At 35.5% G+C, this 21,599-nt stretch overlaps 2 protein-coding genes across 6 annotated transcripts in view; one reads left to right on the forward strand and one right to left on the reverse strand.

Moving 5' to 3' along the window:
- Window positions 1-10,402, reverse strand: part of LOC121330134 (mirror-image polydactyly gene 1 protein-like) — a 61,962-nt gene extending 51,560 nt beyond the window's left edge. The window contains exons 1-2 of one of the 5 annotated variants that reach the window (XM_041276424.1): window positions 10,210-10,402; window positions 8,035-8,114 (exon numbers count right to left, since the gene is read on the reverse strand). Coding sequence is in view for 1 of the 5 variants with exons in the window: in XM_041276427.1 (XP_041132361.1) it covers window positions 8,035-8,044 (10 nt within the window). In the remaining 4 variants the exon portion in view is untranslated. Of the gene's footprint in view, window positions 1-2,388; window positions 2,576-8,034; window positions 8,115-9,419; window positions 9,682-10,209 lie in introns of those variants that run through there. The other 4 variants (XM_041276427.1, XM_041276426.1, XM_041276425.1 and 1 more) reach the window with 4 other exon arrangements.
- A 583-nt stretch (window positions 10,403-10,985) lies between these two features.
- Window positions 10,986-15,576, forward strand: LOC121330239 (proteasome subunit alpha type-3). Its single transcript, XM_041276592.1, has 11 exons — window positions 10,986-11,112; window positions 11,717-11,799; window positions 11,971-12,094; window positions 12,330-12,431; window positions 13,179-13,252; window positions 13,538-13,610; window positions 13,773-13,838; window positions 13,943-13,989; window positions 15,009-15,076; window positions 15,186-15,250; window positions 15,334-15,576. The coding sequence occupies exons 1-11, from the start codon at window positions 11,092-11,094 to the stop codon at window positions 15,376-15,378; spliced, it is 768 nt and encodes a 255-aa protein (XP_041132526.1). The 5' UTR covers window positions 10,986-11,091; the 3' UTR covers window positions 15,379-15,576.
- The last annotated feature ends 6,023 nt before the right edge of the window (window positions 15,577-21,599 follow it).

A 21,599-nucleotide genomic window follows, 5' to 3' on the forward strand; every position in this document is an offset into this window, starting at 1 on the left:
GTATATTCAAGTGCAAATTGTCCTAGTGTTTTTTTTTTAATCTTTGTTTATTTGTGGTCCAATTAGAACTGAACTGCCGCAGGATCTGAATTTCCATATTACTAGATTTGAACCATAAATGCGGTTGTGTTGCACAGCACCACCCCGGCTCAAACTGATCAAGCAGTTTTCAAATTGTCTTTACTTGTTTTTTGTTTCTGCTGCACTAACTGCAGACATTTGCATGCTCATGGGAATCTGACCTTCTTACGTTGCACAAAATGCAATGAAACTGAACTGCTCTTGTTCAATTTCATTTTTTTCTGTTACAACCCATGAAATTGTATCCAATTCCAGAGAAAAGAACTGTAATCTTCATGCTTCAACCTTGCACAATGTTTTGAAATTTAGCTGAATATTCAACTTTTATCATATGTACAAATTATTAGAGTTTAAGTTCTATGTAGTTCTATTTATCACACATGAACTGTGAATTATAGCACCAATATGGATTGCAAAAGCATAACACACCTTGAAAAACAGAGATTGTGAATACTTAAGTATGGACCATTGCTGCAAGTTTAACTGTCAGAGCCTATTAAAACAACCAGTGAAATAAAATGTTTTAACTTACAAATCATTTGTCAAAATTAACAAAAGCTCCATTGTGACAGAAAGGCTTAATAAAAAACCTGAACTTGACAACGTAATGGAAATTTGATGATTCATCAAACTGATTTATGTAAAGGCGGCACTCTTCAAAAAACGAATCGGTAGGGCAGAGCTTTGCATGTATTTTAATAAGAGGTCACTGTACGTTCAGATACTGTCGAGCCTTTACTTGTCCAGTATTTCGTAACAGTGCTCCAGTAACTAAAGTAAACTAAAAACAATGTTAAAAACTTAAATTCCTCCAGCAGTACATTTAAAACTTCTTTTTTTCTAAAGATGTTTAAATCGGTGAAAAGCTGTCAGTCTTGTCATTCTCATTCAGGTATTTCTACCAATGTGTTCAACTCTCTCTTTACAGGGCTAAGAGCTTTCAGAGGTCAGATACAAAGCTTGAGCTGACAAGCCAGACAGGCTGTTTACTTTGCAGCAAAACTTCTTGAGGGTGGGCTGCAGAATCTATTTTAAATATCGTACAGACATTATGTAGCTGGCAAAATGATAATAATAATAATAAAAAAAAAAGTTAATACACAATGTCCTTACTATATTATATTACATTTTTGCTCCTCACAGAGGACAGATTTCACACTTGGGATTAAATTTCTACTGCAACACTGACTTTAACTGAATTACTAATGATGGGAATCAGTAGGTAAAATACATATTGATAATAATCCTTTATACAATGACTGAATTGCAAAATAACGTTTCACTTATTTTGCAGAGCAGTGGTGCAGTTTCAGCAGTATATACATTTTCAGTGTGAATGTAAAGTTAAAATACATTCTGTATTGCCCTTTTGTTTTGCTATTTTAAAAATGGCTTCAGTGTCTCCTATGAAAAACAAGCCAAAAAAAGACAATTTCTGTTTCTATTAATGTAAATATCTATACACATTTATAAACCAAAAGCAAAACAGCTTTATACCCAATTAACAGATGCCCTCTGTGATGTCAGTGCATCAGCTGCGATTCAGATCGTTTTAGTATAAGTACAGTACCTGTGGACAAGTGACTTTATATAGCTATTGTACTCTGTACAGTTGTGCAAGTGTATATGCATGTGTAGCTTAGTTCACAATGTATTCAGACAAAATGGTTTCCTGCCAATAATGCATACAAAAAATTGGAATCTTGAAACAAAATACTCAACTTTCACGAGGTGTTTAAAAAATGCTCTGTTAATATAACGACACAAACACTGCATTTCAATGGGTACATTCAGGTTAAAGCATATTTTCATGCAGTTGCTTGATCTCCTTAAGGTCACTAATTTAAAAATGTCATGCAATTTATTTTTCAGTGAAGCTGGCATTCTCTAGTGGCATCTTACTTTTGTTTTGCTAACTAACCCCTTCTTTGATGCCATTTTTACCTTTGAAGACAAAACAGAAATACAGCAATCAGCATCGTAACAAGAGCTGACATTCTACCGAGGTCAAACTTAGGTTTCAAGCTCTAGCTGGCAGTATTTATATGACTGCTTGGTGTTTACTATTCAGCCTCCAAATCTGTGTTACGCTGCAAACCAGCAGAGAAAATTAAGGAGTGTTTTGTATTTACCATTATGTTTACATGAGCACCAGCATTTATGATGCAAAACAACAACTAAGGACACAACATTGGTGTCCTCATAGCTACTTACAGCCATGACAGCAATGCGTCTTTCAAATATGCAAATTAAATTGTACAATACATGCTTCAACTTGCCATAGTAGTTGCACCTTGACAAACATACCTGAAATCTTGGAAGGCTGTCAGTGAAGCAGGCAGCTACAACCGGGACAGAAGTTTGATAAAGCACATTGAAAGAACAAAATTCATTGAGAATTAACCTTAATTTAAAGCCACTGGTCACGGAATTATCACCCAACTCTAAAAAACAACTCTGACTGCCAATAATACACAAGATTGCATTTGAGGGTCTGCTCACAAGCACAGTCAAGTTAGCAATGTAAAAGTGAGTGCAAGGTTCTGCTACTGCAGTTATAAAAGAGCAGTGGTGCAATATGTATAAACTTATCTAACTCACACTAAAATACAATTTTAGACAAATAACATTATTATATAATTGTGTAAACATGGTGTCATTGCAGGCTGAGGTGAGTAGCTATGTTCTTTCAAACCAAGGTCATTTTAAAATTAAACTTTGTTCTTTGATTAGTGAATTCTGAATACTCAGTAAGGCAAACACAGTGCAAGCACATCTAGTGAAGCTTCCGTTTCCTCAGTGTTAGTTACCACCATGTTGTGAGTAAATATTTCACTAAAATGCTAACAAGAAAACCCATCCAACTATTCCTGGAATCTTATCCATGTTGTTTTAGACAGGGCACAGGATCTTCAGCAGTTGACCCCTAAAAACTGCTACAACAAAAAAAGAGCCATGAAAAGGTCATGTATCTGCCAAATCCAATCGAATCTTATAGCCAGAGAAATAAAACATTATTTCCGTCATTTCCACTGCTCTATCAATTAATTGGTAAAAAATATATATATATTTTTTTTTGTTAGACTTCCTCTGTGATGTGTTTCCATGGAAACAATAAACTGGTGAGGTGGTTTCATCAGCCGTGGCCTCATGTCAAAATAGGTGCACCTGACCATGAGCAAACTGCTCTTTTCAATTAATATCAATAGATCACTAGGCAACTGACATTCACATACATGTTATACAGCTATAGATCACTTCCTTTGAACGGATTTCTTAATTTTTACTTAATCAGAACATAATCTAAGAAAAGTCTAGATTTAATCAAAATAAATGAAAAGCAATCTAAGTTACAGTTAGCAAATAAGTGAATTTGTGTATAAGTCTCAGTAGGAAAAGTTTAAATTTCTCCTTATTTAAATACAGTTACCACATCTGCAGTCCAGTGCAAAGACTATCTGTTTATTTTTCGCTCTGAATCATTTGCTAGCTGCAGGTAGCCTGGAATTCAGTGATTAGGAATTGTTCATCAAAAGAAGTCTTGGACAGCACAAAACGCAGCGTATAACTGTTAATCCAGGTAATTATCCAATATGTGATCCAGCCTAGTTCGCCTATTAGCACAGCCTCCTACTAACATTTACCCAAAAAAGGGTATTTTAAAAGTTTTTCATTAAAAAAAGGACCATAAACTATAATAACTGAATTAGAGTTTTACATGTTTTTATTTTTTATTTTTAATTTAACTTAAATAACAAAATAAATAAGTACAAGAAATTACTCCCATAAACATTTAGGCTAATGACAAATTAAGGTTCAACTGGACATTGTGGTCAAACATACAGAGAAATGGTTCAAACTATAATATCCTAATTACATGATGCCTTTAAGCCCTTGACTATTAACTTCAAACCCTTCCAGATATCATTTAGGAATCACAACTCCACCTTCCCAAAGTCTGAAATAAAAGTTTTGAGTCCCGAGCTACAGTGCATCCTTCACACCCCCCTAGAGCATGTGGTTTACTGGAAAGAATAATGAAATAGACCCAGGAGTTTTAGGATTTATTTTTTAATCCTTCCAAATACAGTAGCGATCTGGACAACGAATGAAAGTATATCGTACACACTTCAATTTATTACCATAACCTCGACGACCGTACTAAATAAAAGTCTATTTCAATAATTTGTTTTCTTTAAAAAAAAAAAAAAGGTCTTGCTAACAGGCTCTATGTTTCTATATTGGGGAAGTAAGGTGTGTTTGCAATAATTGGCTGCGCAGCACTGATAAAGCTGACCTTGTAATTTCTTGTAAGTCCTTGTAATTTTTCATGCATGCCAGTAATGAACATGAAAGAAAACTTTTAACAGTACCCATTAAAACAGCGGTGCCCAAAAGCACGCTATTAATAATAAAAACAATCTTGTATGCAAATATGAAAAGTGCAAAAGTAGTTAGAATCCTTCACTTGACACATTGCCTACAATGTGATGGCTGAACACCAGAAATTGTATTTGTTTCAATGCTGTGTCAGTTTTGTGAGTCACTGGGGTAGTTCAGGGATGGAGCCCTACTCCGAAAGCTTGTTCCTGACTGAATAATGCAATTTGTAAAGCCACTTTTTATGATATGTTAAGAGATACAGGAAGAATAGTGATAGATTGGTGCACTCTAAATAATAATAATACATATTTATGTTTCTTTTACTTGACAGCAGCACAGCATGCTCATGAGAGTTTAGGTCAATTTTATCATATACGCTCATAACAACAAAGACCATGGGCATTCTTTATTTGAATTAGACAAATTCTGCCTAAATAGGTCCAAATTGTTAATTCAAACACTAGGTTAAAAGGTTCAAACAATGTTATTATAATGTCTAACATGTTTGAAAGTCGCACGTCCTTTGTGAAGGCATACTACTGAAAACCCATACATTCCACATGTGTGGCTGAGCCAGCCACTGCTGAACAAAGGAACGTTTTTACTGTATTCAGAGACCTTTCAGTAAGTACTTTAATATATGCACCTCATCACTCAAACCTTTCAATAGACTTGCTTCATGGTTTAAGGAAGCACTGAGCAGCACATGATCCCGAAGTATCTTCACAACAGAGGTTGCTCTAAAGATTAAAATATGACTCGTCACTGTCAGGAATTACTTTATAGCTGAGAATCCAGTATATCATATAAGCTTTATAAATTCATTGTATAAAGTATGGTAAAGTAATGGTCTAAGGGGAAAATGAAGTTATTTAAAATGTAATTTTCTTTTTTTTGGTGTACCACAGCAAAGACCGGTGACTACACACAGCCAGGATGCAAACCTGCTCTGTATGACTCACCCTGCACACCCCGCGGCTGTTCTTTTAGGTGAAGCACTTTGCCTGGTTCTCACGTACTCAAACCTAGGGTGGTCTCATAAAAAAAAAAAAAAAAAACACAGCACAGAGGGCCAGCAATGTCTTACTTTAGCAAAGAATTAGGAATTCATTTTGAGACGTTCTAATGATTGAGTACATCATTCATTAATGACAAACTGATGCATACTCTTTTGAAAAATGCCTACAAAGACATTGTTGATTAAATTAACCACAAATTCGCATTTATTAAACAAAAAAATATCTTGCAGCTGTCTCTAAATATACTGTAATTGAACAAAAACAACATGCTTCAGATGCTTCAAGCAGGACTGACACAGCTCGTCTTTCTGTGAGCATTAGCATGATGACTGATGTAAAATAGGCAGCTGCAAACAGGATCTATGCTAGGATGTATTAATAGAATCCCTTCTATATCAGAGGGTGCATACAGCATGCATGTGTGTGTGGCAGGATCACATTTCCAAAAAACAAAACAATGAAAACCTTTTTATACCTTTTAGTATTACTAAAAATCATATTATCAAATGCACTTGTAGTGCAGCAGAATTCAGCAGTACTCAGCATTGCTAACAAGTATGACAGTAAAAAACATACCCATTCCCCAATCATGAAAGAGCAAGTGCAACCACGTATAAATCGCTGGATTGGAAATATTACCATTCCACAGCAGTTTGAGCCATTCCTCATTTTAAGATTTCTTAACTGCAATGTAATGAGTCATATTCCACCCCTCTTAAACCCCCCCATGCTTTCAACCATTTTTAAAAAATATAATTAAGTAAAGTAACTAATATGATGTAAACCTGTAATAACAGCTTTCTTGAATATTTGACACAAAAGTTTTGGTAGGCTGAACTAAAATAAATAATAATAGGAGCACTTTAACAAACCTACTATAAATGTGACCCATTTATATGTTATATTAAATAACATTTATAAAATAAAAAAGCGACATTTGACCTCAAACAACTTGTTAAGCTATACAATACTTTTTTGGAGCTCTATATCAAGGATCCACAAATTCCTATTTTCACAGTAGCCAACATACCGGTAGTTTTCACTGTCTTGAAGAAGATAATAATCTTTTGAAAAATGGCCAGGATCACATGTATTTTTTTCTAGAGTTTTTACAGTTGTTGGATGTGTATCATAAAGTAAAACAGTGAAGGCAACACAGACCACCTGGCCTCCACTGCTATCACAACGAGATTCAGAAACTGTACTACATACACTTCATTTGTTCTTTTTTTAAAATTTGTATTCATTAACCAATAAAAAAAAAAAAAAATTAAACAAACATACCAATTAATTAACTGCAACAGAACAGTCAAGATCTTCACTGTGATTATGCATTAGGCATCTTCAGTAAAAACAGACTTGAAAAACACTGCAAGGGATAAGCTGAATGGCTTGTTCCATAAACAGTCCTATTCAATTTCATTTTAATTTTAAATGTGTATTTACTGATATCAGTGCATAGTTTGCATGTATACATACATAAACACATAGAAGAGGTGGTTTCATAGGGCAGTCACTCGTACAACATGAATTATTGTTTGCATCCTACATTATTTTACTTTCTTTGATGTGGGTTTTCCAGAAATGTCTTACAATGACCTTTTGACCCCCACCCCCCCCCCCCCAAACATAGTAGATATGTATCTTATTACTATAAGTAAAATAATACATTGCTTTATTCTTTAGATACTTCACATTGAATGTTAGTTTGAGGAGTGTATTTGCAGCTCAAGGGCCTGATGTATAACATGCTCACACGTTGAAGAAAACCAAGTAGATTTCTGTGTGTTACCTAGTTGGGTGGCACCACCTTGTGGATATAACATAATTTAACACAGAAATTGAATTGTCATTTCACACCTAAACACAATAGGCACTAGGAAGGCAACATAATGACTAAAATGATCAGCCAACATAAAACGATGTTTGCTGTAACAAAATTATTCTCTTCAAAACTCCATTAGGCTTTTCATTATATGTTACAAAAAATTACAAAAAGTGTAACCCATGAATTATATAACATTTGATATTTGAAACAGTTGTTGGTTTCTTTAACTTGATTTAATTAATAAAAAACAGACAAACAAACAAAACAATGTGATTTACTAATGCTTTATGAATAGGACAGAGATGGATGGATGTACAGACAGACACCATCCATACGGCCACAATCGGAAATTTTCAATATGTTACGCTAAATAATGTAAATATCAAGTTTCATGACAATGGATAAGCAGTTCTCCAGATATATGAAAACATGTGAAGTGTGACACTGAGTATTTATGTTTGTGTACGACCAGCTCCACTCTATCCTCTTTGCAGGGGATAATAACATCTGCATGCACAAATGATCAAAAATCAAACTCGAGGGAAAGCTTGGCTCACTGCTCATTCACAAGATACCAGCTCCCTCTTGTGGTTAGAAAAGTATATAAAAAAAGTAGTCTTTCAACCTCATCCCAGTGTAAAATTGAACAGAAAAAACTAGATTTAGACTGGCTGTTCTTTCAATTTAGTTCTATTTGTGGTGATGATTTTAAATGAGACTTACCTTTGTACATATCAACTAGTAGTTCTTGTTCTTTATTTTGCTTCAATGCAGCAGTTCTGAGCTTTTTGAAGGAATCGTCCCTTAGTAATAATAAAAAAATAAGTAAATAAATAAAAACAATAGGGAAATCAACCAAGCACTTTATATACTGTCTACTAAAAAAAAAAAAAAAAAAAAAAAAAAAAAAAGCCAGCCCGCAAGGAGTTTTGCATTGGTATCCCTGGGGTAGGAAAATCGAGAAGGTTGGTCAGACAAGTCCAAAGCTTATCTTCTCAATGTCAACACATTCAATTGAAAACAAAGCTGCACTTGTTCCGAGGCATCATTCCTTGCACAGTACAATCACTTTCTGTGATGCAATGCAGTCCAAATGTCTAATCTGACTACGACTTCCAGAATGTGATTAGAGGACAGTAAGTAGAGACTTTAGTACGTTATTTAAAATTATGGAGTAAAAAATAAATAAATAAAAAATCAAATAACAAAAAGATCCAGTGAAAAGCAATGTCTCTGATACTAAAAAAAAAGACAACCCACAAGTATTATTTGGACATGTAGAGCTATATGGTCAGTAATGTAGTCCTACAAGACTTTTTGACAATTTATTGGACGTAAAGCTATTACAAACATACTGCCTGTCTGCCTTGCTGTAGTGTTATTTTTTTTTCAACGTCCAAATAAGCCTTTCATATGATTTCTAAGGGGATTATAGCATAGAGTTATTTCTAACCTATGATGACTACCAGTAGTAGCAGAGGGAGAAAAAAGTAGGAGTCTGTCTCTACTGTTCACTTAAATGCATTTTCTTACCTTACAGCTGAAATCTAAAATGAATGGTTTCTGATCCCATCCAATCTAGAACAGTGGGAATATGCAGTATATCACTGGCCTACTATGTGCTGAGGCCAATTTGTCTTCTATACTCTGCAGAAGTATACGGCAAGCAACAGATCTCATAATACTTTTTTGGGGGGGATATTTTTTTTTTTAAATCAATTTCTCACTGTTCTTCTACCCAATTCGAAATGTCCAAGATGTCTTATAAAACCAGATCTGATACTAACAATAACTTCATAAGGAATGTCCTAACTATCACAATTGGATTAGAAGGGTTCTATCTCTCTAGAAAAAGTAAGTGGTGCAAAACCGCTACGGATATCATGCATATGTATTTCTGTAGCAGGGGAAAGCCAGGATAAAGCCACAACAGACGATGCTACTCCACACCGTATATGCAAAAATACACATTACCTCGCCACAAACAAGAAAATGCAATAATACAGAAAAAAAACAAAAAAAACACACACACACACACACACACACACACACACACACACACACACACACACACACACACACACACACACACACACACACACACTTACTTCTCCCCAGGTTCACCTTTTAATCTAGTTGTTTTTTAGCTTAGCCCTGTGAAGGGCACGCTGTACTTCAAGATTTTTATCAGCAGCATTCATAATCTTACAGTTCCACAGCACTGTGATGGGTTTCTGGGAAGCGCTTCCTGCTTAATCTTTTTTCCCAGACAACCAGGCAGCGTCTCTTCTCGCAACAGGTTGGCAACACTGTAGCACTTCCAGGTCAGCGTAACAGTTTGCATTATGAAACAACTAAATTAAATTGACTCTCACATGCATTCATCCCCCCCCCCCCCCCCCCCCCCCCCCCCCCCCCCCCCCTAAAAAAAAGCAAAAAACGGTGATACCAACTAGAGCTGAATACATTCACGTAAACAATGTGAATAATGCATTATTCGAACGCTGTCAAGTCCACACAATAAGGAAATGTATGTAAACAAGCTATGCAAGCACGTATTGTACACATTGAAATAATTTAAACAAGATTACAAAAGGAAGACATCACATTTAAAAAGATGTGGAATATAAAAAAAAAAAATGTTTAAGGTAAAAAAAAAAAAAAAAAAAAAAAAATGCTGTGTATTCTTGCAAATTATTAAGTTTAAATGTGTTACTCTGAATACAGAAACGTATTTTTCATTACATTGTATTTCATAGCCGGAAAAAAATGTCAGACCCTTCTTCAATTGTATGGTGAAATTTAAGTATATGTGCACAATTCCTAAACCTCTCTATTTCTGTAGGCCTACTGTACTGGTTTGAGAAAAAAAAAATACTGGCATGAAAACGTACTTACCATCTGCAACCAACTATATTCCTGAATTAGAATCGTTCGGGCAAGTTACTGGCGCTCGCTGCAAAAACTTTTCTTCCGCTGACGACGTCACGTTTGCGACGGAATCTTGAAAGTGAAAGCAGTACATTGCAAGAATTGGATTACAACGGGGGATACCAACGAGTCGACGTTGAAGCGATTACAGGCCATTCAAAATTGAATTAAAAACGATGTATACAGAAAATAATTGTTTTTTTTTTTTTTTTTTTTAACTACAAAAAGTGTTAAATACAGTATCACTCCACTAACATTTTTGAGTTGCTAATCTATGCTTGTGGTGAATGTCACCCAAAATGTGAATTCTAGTTTTATCAGAAAGGTGAAGCAACGAAGAGGGTTAATTTTTATTTGAGCTATCACAACTATATTATTATTATTATTATTATTATTATTATTATTAGATATTTTCAGATATGTTTATGAAGGACTACTTTTTGTAAGAATATTATCCAGTATAGTGATATTATTATTATATGTAGAAATATTATTTGTATAGGGACTATAACTTACACAAAATATCAGGAGTTATGTAAGATGATGCAGTAACCAAAGTTATCACTTTACTACCAAAGATTTGTATAATTTGACTTGGCAGACAACACTGACACATTTCCAAACCAGTCGCGACTTAATAATCGTTTCATCCTCTAGGTGGCGCTGCAGGAGCAGCTGTAAATCATGAGATATGCGGGCTAGAGAGCTCGGAGTGAAACGGTTGTGATTGGATAGGGTTTGTTCAATCAGGAAAGTCGTTGTTAGCCGGTGGAAGAGTGGGGGAATTAATAAGCAAAAAGAGAAAGACGGGACTGAGAAGAAAATAACTGTAAACATAAATACAGCAAAATGAGTTCCATTGGCACTGGGGTGAGATATATGTGGAAGAAATGGTTTTTTCAGTTAAATTTAAGGCTAGTGCAAGGATACGTATACAGTACTATTGATAGGGTTAAGTTTACTACAGTGACGGCCTGCTCAGCTCACTGAGTGGTGGGGTACCGGTAGAGTAAAATCCTGTAGTTTTTATTGTAAGACACGTTAAAAAAAGAGTAATTTTTAACAATATGTGTTTTTGATATTTGATGTTCCCGCGGTGTCAGTTTAAAGGCTGGTATATTAAGTTATTCCTAAGAAAGATCTTTATGCAAGTAAGACATTCCTTGCTGAATCACTTGGATGAGTCTCCGTGGAGAACAGTTGAATTTGAAAGTGAAACCGACGTTAACGTTAAAATATTTATACGATTAGTATAATAATCTGGATGTCCACCGGCGACTAGGCGATAGATAGATTAGCAGTACCCTGTAGAATGTAGTACACTTTGGCACTTGGACCTACTCGAGCAGTGTCTTAATCGACAAAATACGGACGATGCATATGCAGAAGCGTAGTTTGTTATACCTCAGAATTCGTTTTAGCATGTGGCTATAAATTATGGTTTATGCAATATATGTCATCTATTGCATTGCAGTATGATTTATCCGCCTCCACGTTTTCCCCTGACGGAAGAGTTTTTCAAGTTGAATATGCTACGAAGGCTGTAGAAAACAGCAGGTAAGCTTTTTGAGTCGCATCTACTGCCATTGTGGAACTGTAAAGTAGTAACTGTCATGATCTCACGTTTAGGTTACTCCAGTGCTTGTCTGATGCTGTCGTGTGTGTGATATGTGGAAGTGTTAGAACCAATCTGCTTCTCAAAAGACAACTTTGTTTTTATTTTTACAGCACAGCTGTAGGGATCAGGTGCAAAGATGGTGTTGTGTTTGGAGTTGAAAAGTTAGTTTTGTCCAAACTCTACGAACAGGGTTCAAACAAACGCATCTTTAACATTGATCGACATGTGGGAATGGTAAGACACTGAAACCTATATCTCTTGCAACGTTGTTGGCAATGGAAACTACTATACTGTGCAGCTTTCCTTCAATCCATTTCATTATTGTTATTACAAAGGTGTTGAGAAGCAAACAAAAACAACCAAGACAGAAATGCATGGCTTATTGCCAGTCTTTATCCAGACTCTTAAATCTTGGCAGCCAGAATGAGCAGTGTTTTAATTAATTTATTTTGTATTCTTTTTATTCTAGGCAGTGGCAGGTCTCTTGGCAGATGCACGGTCTCTTTCTGAAATAGCTAGAGAAGAGGCTTCCAATTTCAGATCCAACTATGGCCATGACATTCCACTAAAGGTTGGTATCTTCTAAACTAATGAACCACAAACACACTGCTTTGTTGAATTCTGTGTTCAGATTGCCACAGTGTATTTTTCAATATAACCCAAGGCTTGTTTGATATGCTTATGCTCTGTAGTGATGCTAAAAGAAACCAGTCAAATTCTTGGATAAATGTTTCAATGTTAAGTCTTTATCAATGCTATCCATGCTCCCTCCTGCAATAGGATGATGCTCAGGTTCGAATGGATGGTTGCTGTGGGAACAGAGGGTATACTATGATGGTCTTAAAATGTTCCAAAGTAAAATTTGAGAAATGTATTCCTCAACTGACCTGTGATGTTTGCATACAAATATCAAAATAGGGATAATGTTGAAAAATATATGAATGTGATACAGACAACACGTGATACAGCAAAAGTAAAGTAATGCATTTTATTTAGTTGGATAGTATATTGTAACTTTTTTCAAATTTATTTATCGAGCTTGTTAACCTGGATATGACTAATATCTGGGTTTAAAAGTTGTCTGGTTTAACCTGATTTACATGATGCTCCCATTTAATCCCCAGTGAGACATCTCCCCTTCAGTTTCCCTGATCAGACCAGTCCGCCTGTAAAGCTAACGCTCAACAGTGTGAATATTGTGGAAATAGACCTCTTAGTTTGTACCCTCCCCCTATTGAGTGTTTGGGACATATGCATGTTTTGTTTGAGCAGCTTTGCTTTGAAATACAGAATAAAGCAAAATAAATATTTTTCACAGCATCTTGCAGACAGAGTGGCAATGTACGCTCATGCATACACACTGTACAGTGCAGTCAGACCTTTTGGCTGCAGGTAAGTTTTTTTTTCTTTTCTTTTTTCCCTGTGTGTACAATATTACACCATGTAATGCTTAAATCCTGAAGACTTAATACATTTTGGATTTCTTAATACATGTTGCACTGTTTACTTGTAAGGAACAATTTTTTTTAGGCTTAAACCACACTTCCCAAGTTGTCAATACCCATAATGTAGATTACCTTGATTCTTATTGTGCTACGTACTGTGCTGTTTAAATGAGAAGGCACTATCTGCAGTATATGTGCTTAAAATATGTGCTTATTCTTAAATCAATTTCAGCTTTATGTTGGGATCATATGATGAAGATGATGGTCCTCAGCTGTACATGGTTGACCCTTCTGGAATTTCTTACGTGAGTTTGTTTCCTTAACTTTGTAATTAAGTTGAATTTGTTTCTGCAATTTACAAAATTTAGGTCATTATAACTTGTTTGATGCAAAATGGTTTATCAGTTTTAAATGGAAATCTAATGACAAATGTATTGACTGTACTAATGACGTTCAATTTTTTGTAGGGTTACTGGGGTTGTGCTGTTGGCAAGGCTAAACAAGCTGCAAAAACCGAGATTGAAAAACTCCAGGTAATATTTCACAAATCATTTAATCTTCCAAGGAATTGGTTAATGAGCTCCTTTTTTTTCTCAACTATGTAAAGCATTGACTGTTTATTTGTTTGTTGTATTAGATGAAAGAGATGACTTGCAGAGAGCTGGTGAAAGAGGTTGCAAAAATGTAAGTGTTTTACCATTTTATTGATGTAAGGCTTTTTCTCATTTCAGTGGGTAAAATATAGTCTACTGTTGTCTTTTTTTAAAGCTGTAGTAATTAGGTGCGTGAACTGCAGCTCACATGCTGTGCTTGGATGTTTGTTTTTATGAAGGCTTGTGGTATATAATCACGAATCAGTTTGCAGTGGAAAAACAGATTTTCTAAGCTGTCGGAGAATTTAGTTTTGCACTTGTGGCGGAGTATAAAACATGCAAGGCTTTTTTTGTTTGTTTGATAACCCAGATCAATGCACTTATTAAAGATCTGTTCAGTGAGTTTGGCAATAGCCATCTAGATGACAGACTATCTCTGAGAAACTAACACACATACTTTTTTTGTTTTTTATTATTACTAGTATTTGTAATGTTTAAAGTAAAATGGTAAGCATGTTTAATTTATTTTCATGGCACTGGTGAACTTGTAACTTCATTAATTGTACAGTGTACCAATAAATACTTAGTGTATTTGTGTGTGTGTGGGGGAAACAGCGCTCAATTTTAGCATTTTATTTTAATTGTGGATTAACGCAGATTTTTATTTATCGGATAATTTTATCCCAGCTTATAACTTCTAAACAGTTGATTGGATTAACCAGAATTTGGGTATCTTTCCATCATGGTGGGGGAATAAAACTCTTGACAGTTGCAGATTGTTATAATAAATCCTGAAAAACTAAATGTTATCTAATAATAAATTTGTAAGCATAATCATTTGAGTGCACATTAGTGTGGTTTGCTGTGCTGGGCAAACACCTGTCCAGTATTTAAGTTTAGCTAGTTTTTATTTTGTAGTAATTTAGCAGATGCTTTTATCCAAAGTGACAAAGCAAACTATGGTCAACAACTGCTGCTGCAGTGTCACTTGCAATAGGACCTCGGTAGTTTCCTACATTAAGTTACTGTAGAATCTGTGCCCCTCCCCGTATAGCTTTTATCATCATTCTCAGTATAACATCTTTGTTAATATTTGCTCTTTATTCCTAGAATCTACATTGTGCATGATGAAGTAAAAGACAAAGCCTTTGAGCTTGAACTCAGCTGGGTTGGAGAAGGTAATCTTTATTTTTTAATAACAATATTAACATACAGAAAAAAAAACACACTTTTGAGTTTGTTAAATATATTCTGGTAAGTTTTCCTCTCATTAAACTTTTTTTTCAGTTACAAAGGGCAGGCATGAATTGGTACCAAAAGAACTCAGAGAGGAAGCGGAAAAATATGCTAAAGTAAGTAGTAATTCTGTTTTTGGTAGTTTTGCTTCACCTTCACAAGTTCCATATTGTTTGTCTTGTGTATTCATTTTTTATAGGATTCACTAGAAGAGGAGGATGAATCTGATGAAGATAATATGTAAATAACTCAACCCAACAATGCTCTTGCTGTAAACAAATGTCACTATCCCAGACTACTAAATCTGTACTTGTACAGATATTTCTTTACATTATGCTTTTTGTACTTTTCAGCAGATTTGGACTTTATCAGTTCATTATTTGGGATACTAATTTGCAAGTATGTTTCGGTAAATAACTTGCAATAAAGTCCTAAGTAGTAATTATTGTGTGTATCTCTTTTTTTTTTTAGTATAAATAAATCTGCCTGTTAAGATTTAAATTTTATTTTAACCTCTAATGTTACCTTGGGTAAGGTTGTGTTAATGTACAGCCAGCTGTATGCTAAGGCTTCGTAAATTGTGCTGCCAGTTTTTGTTAAAAATGAGTCCCAATTTTGATAAATTTCATAGACCCCGATTGTCGACTACCAAATGTTATCATAGATAGGCCAGGATTAGACTGTACAACCAGCAGAGCACAGACATTTAACTAGACACTCATGTAACATAGATGTGCTAGAAGATCTTTAACTTCCCTCAACTTTTGTGTTTTAAATATTTTTTTACATACTGAACAAAAAAGATGTAGGTAGTAGATGAGCCAGATGCACGAGTTCCCAAACCATACCTTGTAAGCTGCAACTAAGGTTAATATTTAACTTACTCTGTACATCTGAAGTGGTTGACAAATTACATGTGATAGGTCATTGCCTTGTAATATTTTGCACACACAAAAAAAAGCATGACAGTTGCCATTACACTGTTTGGAAATTTTCTTTGAGAAAGCTGTGATCCCATTTGAATTCTGCAAGTTTTTTTTGCAAATCCAGGAAAATGGTGTTTGTTCCTGGATCCCAGGTTAATCCAAGGTTTTTCAACAGACAGAAATCAATTGTAAAGAATTTGCACATGTAGTCCTTAGTGCTGTACGAAGTTGAGCACTAGCTAGTACTGTACTATCTTGGTGACAATTGCAATAAATACACAGACCAAAATTGGGATCAACTGATCAAAGATATTCAACTATATAGTGCAGTTTAAGACATCATCTAAGACTGCCAGTATACTATTTGAGGATTCCCTCAAGGCAGCCTGTTTGATTTTATTATCTGCCTGCTAATCTCTCATAAACCAACTTCATAGTTTCAGGGCTATGGAAACTCCTCAGGTCAAAATGTAACGCCCTTCACTGTAACTTGAAACCTACTATGATGGCTGCCATATTGGGCTCATGCCACTTTTGACTTTCTAGGTGATAAAGACTGAATGCTTTTAGATATGTTTCACACTCAGTGCACAGCTGCATTGTGGATTTCTCGGTCAAGTTCGACAATGGGTACAACAAATAAAAAAACCTTTTGTGACATTTATTTTATAAAGCTATAGTGTCACAGCCTCATATCCCAAAGCATTTGGACTGTGCAGGGTTGTATAAACCGATATGCCAAATGTGCTGGTGACCATGTGTGACAATGTACCCCCAGTCCAACCCAATGTTTTATTTTGTGTTATTTAAATGTATTGTGTATTATTATTATTAATATAAGAAAAAGAAGGTGTGGCAACATGGCAGGGTGAAAACTGTGCCAGAGCATTGGTTCATGTTGTGTGGGGAGTGTTGGGTGGCAGGGAGGGAGTTAATCATCCCTGTAAACACAAGTGGGAATCTGGCTGGAGTGGTTAGTTTAAATGATTAAGGCCCCAGCCACAGGTGTATATATTGATCACGGGTGTTGGTGAGAAATGATGGTGAGAATGAATATTGGTGAAGGCGAGGGTTTTGTGTGCTGTGTGATTTGAATATATAAGGGGTGTATAAAATAAATCTTGTTTAGTTTTTGTGAAGATATGTATTGCGTGTGCAAAACTGCAGTATTTAAAAATATATATTCTGTTTTGCTTAAACTGTTTGTTTTGGTTATTTGTTCATTATTAAATTGCACAAAAGCGTGTTTAAGCCTGCAGCTTTCGTGTGTGTGAGTCTTTTCTGGATAAATTCAGCCTGACCAGTGATGTCATTCTGTTCACAGTTGGTATCAGTGTGGGATAGTGCCCCTAGAGACTCAGACACAAAAGCTGCAGGTTTAAATGTGCTTTTGTGCAATTTAATAAAATAAACAAATCACCAAAAACAAAACAAAACAGGCACAAGGGCCAAACAGTTTAAACAAAACAGAATATTTTAAAAATACTGTGGTTTTACACATAGTATACTGCTTCACAAGAACTCCCATAAAACCAGCAGTTGTTTTTTTTTTGTTGTATTTTTTAATACACCCTCTTATATATTTAAACGCCACACCACACAGAAGCCTCACTTTCACCAACATTAATTCTCACCAACAACAGTGATCACTCTATATAGACACACCTGTGGCTTAATCAGTCTTTTAAACATTTATTCAATTAATGGCTCCAGCCACATTCCCACTTGTTGGCAGGGATGATTTTAACTCACTCCCTGCCACATAGCACGCACCAAAGCTGTGGCAAGGTTTTCACCCTGCCATGCTGCCACATACCTACACTAATAATAGTAGTACACAGTACAGTTAAATAACAAGACTACAAAATGAATACTGGGGCAGGGGGTACCCTCTCACACAGTGTTATTGACTTCTGACCTAATATGGTTGCCATACTGAGGTGACGTTTCTGCTGTATAATTACTGTCCTACTTTTTGGTACACTGCTGTATTCCATTACAGGTTTTCCAATAAACATTAAAGTCCTATTACAGATGCTGTGAAGTAGAAACTACCCTTTCACTGCCACATTGTTTTAACATCTGGACAAAAGATGCATCTTTTTCACATCCATTTTTCCATATTCAAGTTTAGATGACTTCTGTTAAATCATGCCGCTAGAGATGCTTTGTTTTTCTTCAGAAAAAAAAGTACAGGTTAAGGTTTTCATAAACATTTGTTTACAGTACAGTGAAAGATAATTGTAAGCCACCAAATAAAATGTAGAAGTCTTGCTCCTTTTAAAAAAATATGTTGTCAAATTAAAAGTCTACACGATCACATATTTAGCACACCCCTCATTCTAATCTGTATATTTACAAGACAAACGGTTGTTTATGCACAACATACTAATAACTTAAACACAGAATGCATTTCAGTATAACTGTCTTGCTTAAACTTACACTGCAAGGAATTGAACCTTGTACTGCAGATCCAGACGTGCCAACCACCAGTGTATGATAATGCAAGACAATTTAAATTGCACAGCTCTTACAGAAAGTTACATTAAAATATGTTTTAAACATCTTTCGAATAGACTTGGAATGTTAACATGTAAGCGATATCTAAGCAAAAGAGCAATGTTGTACTGGAAAGTCAAAATGGAATCTTAGCATCTATAGTATACACAACAGCTGCCATAAATCATGTTTAGTTTTTTTCCCCAGATAATTTAGGACCCCCTAATGTGACAATAATAATTATAATCAAAACAATAATATCAAAACAGTGACCGAGTTGAGAATTAACCTACACATGAATCAAAATTCACAACAAATCATTTGTCAAACTACTAACTAAAGCATTTGGCCGTGCATACCAGAAACCAAACTGCATGGACCAAGCTGCATGTTCTGTTGTGTCCTTTGTACAGGGAATTTGAACCGACAGCATTTTAATAGTAGGCAATCACCAAACAGTTTTGTAACAATCATGCTCTGGCACTACTGCAAGCAGTTAAGGGAAGCCTTTAATACACAGTCTTACCAAAAGGCTATGTTTTTTTTTTTTTAAATGGAAACAGGAAATGCATGTCAGACTGTAGATATCAGCTGTAGTGTTTATACAATAGGATGGGTACACTGCAAGTAAGGTCATTTATTCAAAGAAATGTTGTGCAGATGTAGTCTAGTCTTTTGGACAGGTTTACACTTCAAATTGCTCTGCACGTTATCTCCCCAACTATGCCACAATGCAGTTGGCAAACAGCTGAACAGTGAGTGACAGCACTTACTAATCCTAAACCACTGCACATGTTTAACAGCAGGCAAGTTAGATCACATCACAATTTGGTGTAGTATATAAATAAGACTAAGTCATTTTTGTGACTAAATTTGATAGAGCAACCACTCCAACTGCTCCCTTTTCAATTTTAAGCAAGGTGTAAACATAATAAACAACTGCTCCATCTAAAGTTTACATTTGGGTGGAAACTGCTAGTAAATTACACAAGTTTTCTTATGTTAAAGTATAATACAGTAGCAAAAACATTTACTGTATAACTTCAAATTAACGCCTCACTCATATCAGCTTTTTTAATAGACACCACCCTCCAATAAACCTCACTCTCAAAGAAACAAAGGTATTTTTTTCTACCCCTGCTCAAAAAATAAAGAAATGTGCAACTCTGACTATGTACATGTGACACCCTGGAAGAGACTGCAGCCTCAATCCACCATGTAATACAAACTAATGTACACACACCTTAGTAAGCATATTTTATTTTATGGTACAGTCCCGACAGACAACCCAAGATGAACTGCTTACAGCACAGTCCTCCTTCACGTCTCCTCCCCGGCAGCAGAGTTCAGTGCCATAACAGCAGGGGATAAAACAAGGGCTGTGTTTACCTCGTCCTCACCTTGGATGGTGAAAACTTCAACTCAGAGAAACTTAAGAGATCTGCTGGTTACTAAGCACGATCCGAAAGCTTGATTTACTTGTTTTTTATTCAATTGGAATTTCTCAGTCCTGTACAATTTTATATATAAGCATACAAAAATTTAAAAACGAAAGTCGTTTTAAATTTAAAACGACAGTAACATGTTTTCTCTTGCAAGTGTGACACTGCAGCAGAATCCAGGCTGAGCTGTTGCTTTGTAGTTTTGTGATCGAAATGTTTCTTTCTGGAGCGCTGCAACTGCACTTCTTGATTCTTTAGTGTAAACTGTGTGCTGTGCTTTACCGTTTGAATTTTAAAAATGCTTAATTCTAAACGTAGAATGACATTACAGTGGACGTAGCACCCTTTTTTCAGTCAAACCGTTTACTTGGTATTTCACCATTTAATAAACTTTTGCCTTCACCTCAACTCTACGCTCAAGGCGTTGACTCGGCTGAATCCGGTAAAACACCAAAACCTTAGCAAATATGGCCCAGGGTGCTTAAAAATAAAATTTGTTAAATAATGTACAACAGTATAAATAAACTATCCAGTTGTAGAACTATCACTTACAGTTTTAAAGCCGGCTTCTACAATATGTTTTTTTTTTTTGTATTTAAAAAAATCCCCTGCGCATGTGTCACAGGTAAAGTGTTAAACAAATAACGAAATAAACAAAATGTCTTGCCAAAAAGCCTTAAGTGATAAAAATAAGAGTTTTATTTTTTTAAAGTCACAAGTGACTTAACTGCTACGTCTTTGACACTGTACTTACACACCAAATTAGTACCAGCAAAATCCACACATATGCAGAACAATCCATTAATACTTTCAACGCTGATCCTTATTATACACTACAGCAGCATTAGCAGTATTGTACTCTAACTCTTTGATTTCCCTTCACTTTCCAATATGTATTATCACAGTCAAAGAACATAAAGCGTAGTTTACACTCAAACAGGACGGCATTATGTGAGCTGGCATACATCCATTACAAGCAACCACAAGCCTTAAAGCTAAAATATCACCTTGAGGATGGAAGTCGAAATGTTAGCCTTCTCTCCAGTTTCTTCAAAAGATGAACCAGTTTGTTCTGTACTTTTTTACAACCTGGCTGCAAGCTGTAACTTTTTGTGGATGGTCAGCTTCTCCTGATATAGACATTGCTGCTTTGTTTTCCTGCAGTTCATAAAATGCTGGAAGAATTTAAAAGCAATATTAGGATCAGACAAGGGGTCTTTCTACAGTGACAAAAACAAAGGCGTATACAACATGTTCATATGATTTCATGCTGTTAAATTAAAACATGCACGAAGGTAAACAAATAACCTTGAAGTGATCCAACACACTGAAAACTTCTAGATCCTGGTAGCACTGAAACTCACAGGCCTTGGCTTCAGCAAGCCTGAAAATAATAGGAGACTCAACGCTTAATGGTGGCGGCCAGAGCAACACTGGAAGGACCCTGGTTACCCGTCTAGGATTTTGGACACCCACTCACTGGACTAATGTAAACAGGCCAACAGCAAATAATGTTAACAAGTCGTGTATGGACTTTTAATTATCACGAACATTCTGTGAAAAAGCCCGTGTTGTAGTTTTCTTCACGAACATTGCCA

This window comes from Polyodon spathula, chromosome 17 (genome assembly GCF_017654505.1).
Source record: "Polyodon spathula isolate WHYD16114869_AA chromosome 17, ASM1765450v1, whole genome shotgun sequence".
In the NCBI taxonomy this organism is placed as follows: domain Eukaryota; kingdom Metazoa; phylum Chordata; class Actinopteri; order Acipenseriformes; family Polyodontidae; genus Polyodon; species Polyodon spathula.

Bases quoted from the DNA above. Each gene is read 5' to 3' on its own strand.
- LOC121330239 (XM_041276592.1), top strand. From the start codon at position 11,092: ATGAGTTCCATTGGCACTGGG. The intron at 13,253-13,537 runs GTAAGTTTTTTT...AATCAATTTCAG, and splicing joins GTCAGACCTTTTGGCTGCAG to CTTTATGTTGGGATCATATG. The intron at 13,990-15,008 runs GTAAGTGTTTTA...CTTTATTCCTAG, and splicing joins GTGAAAGAGGTTGCAAAAAT to AATCTACATTGTGCATGATG.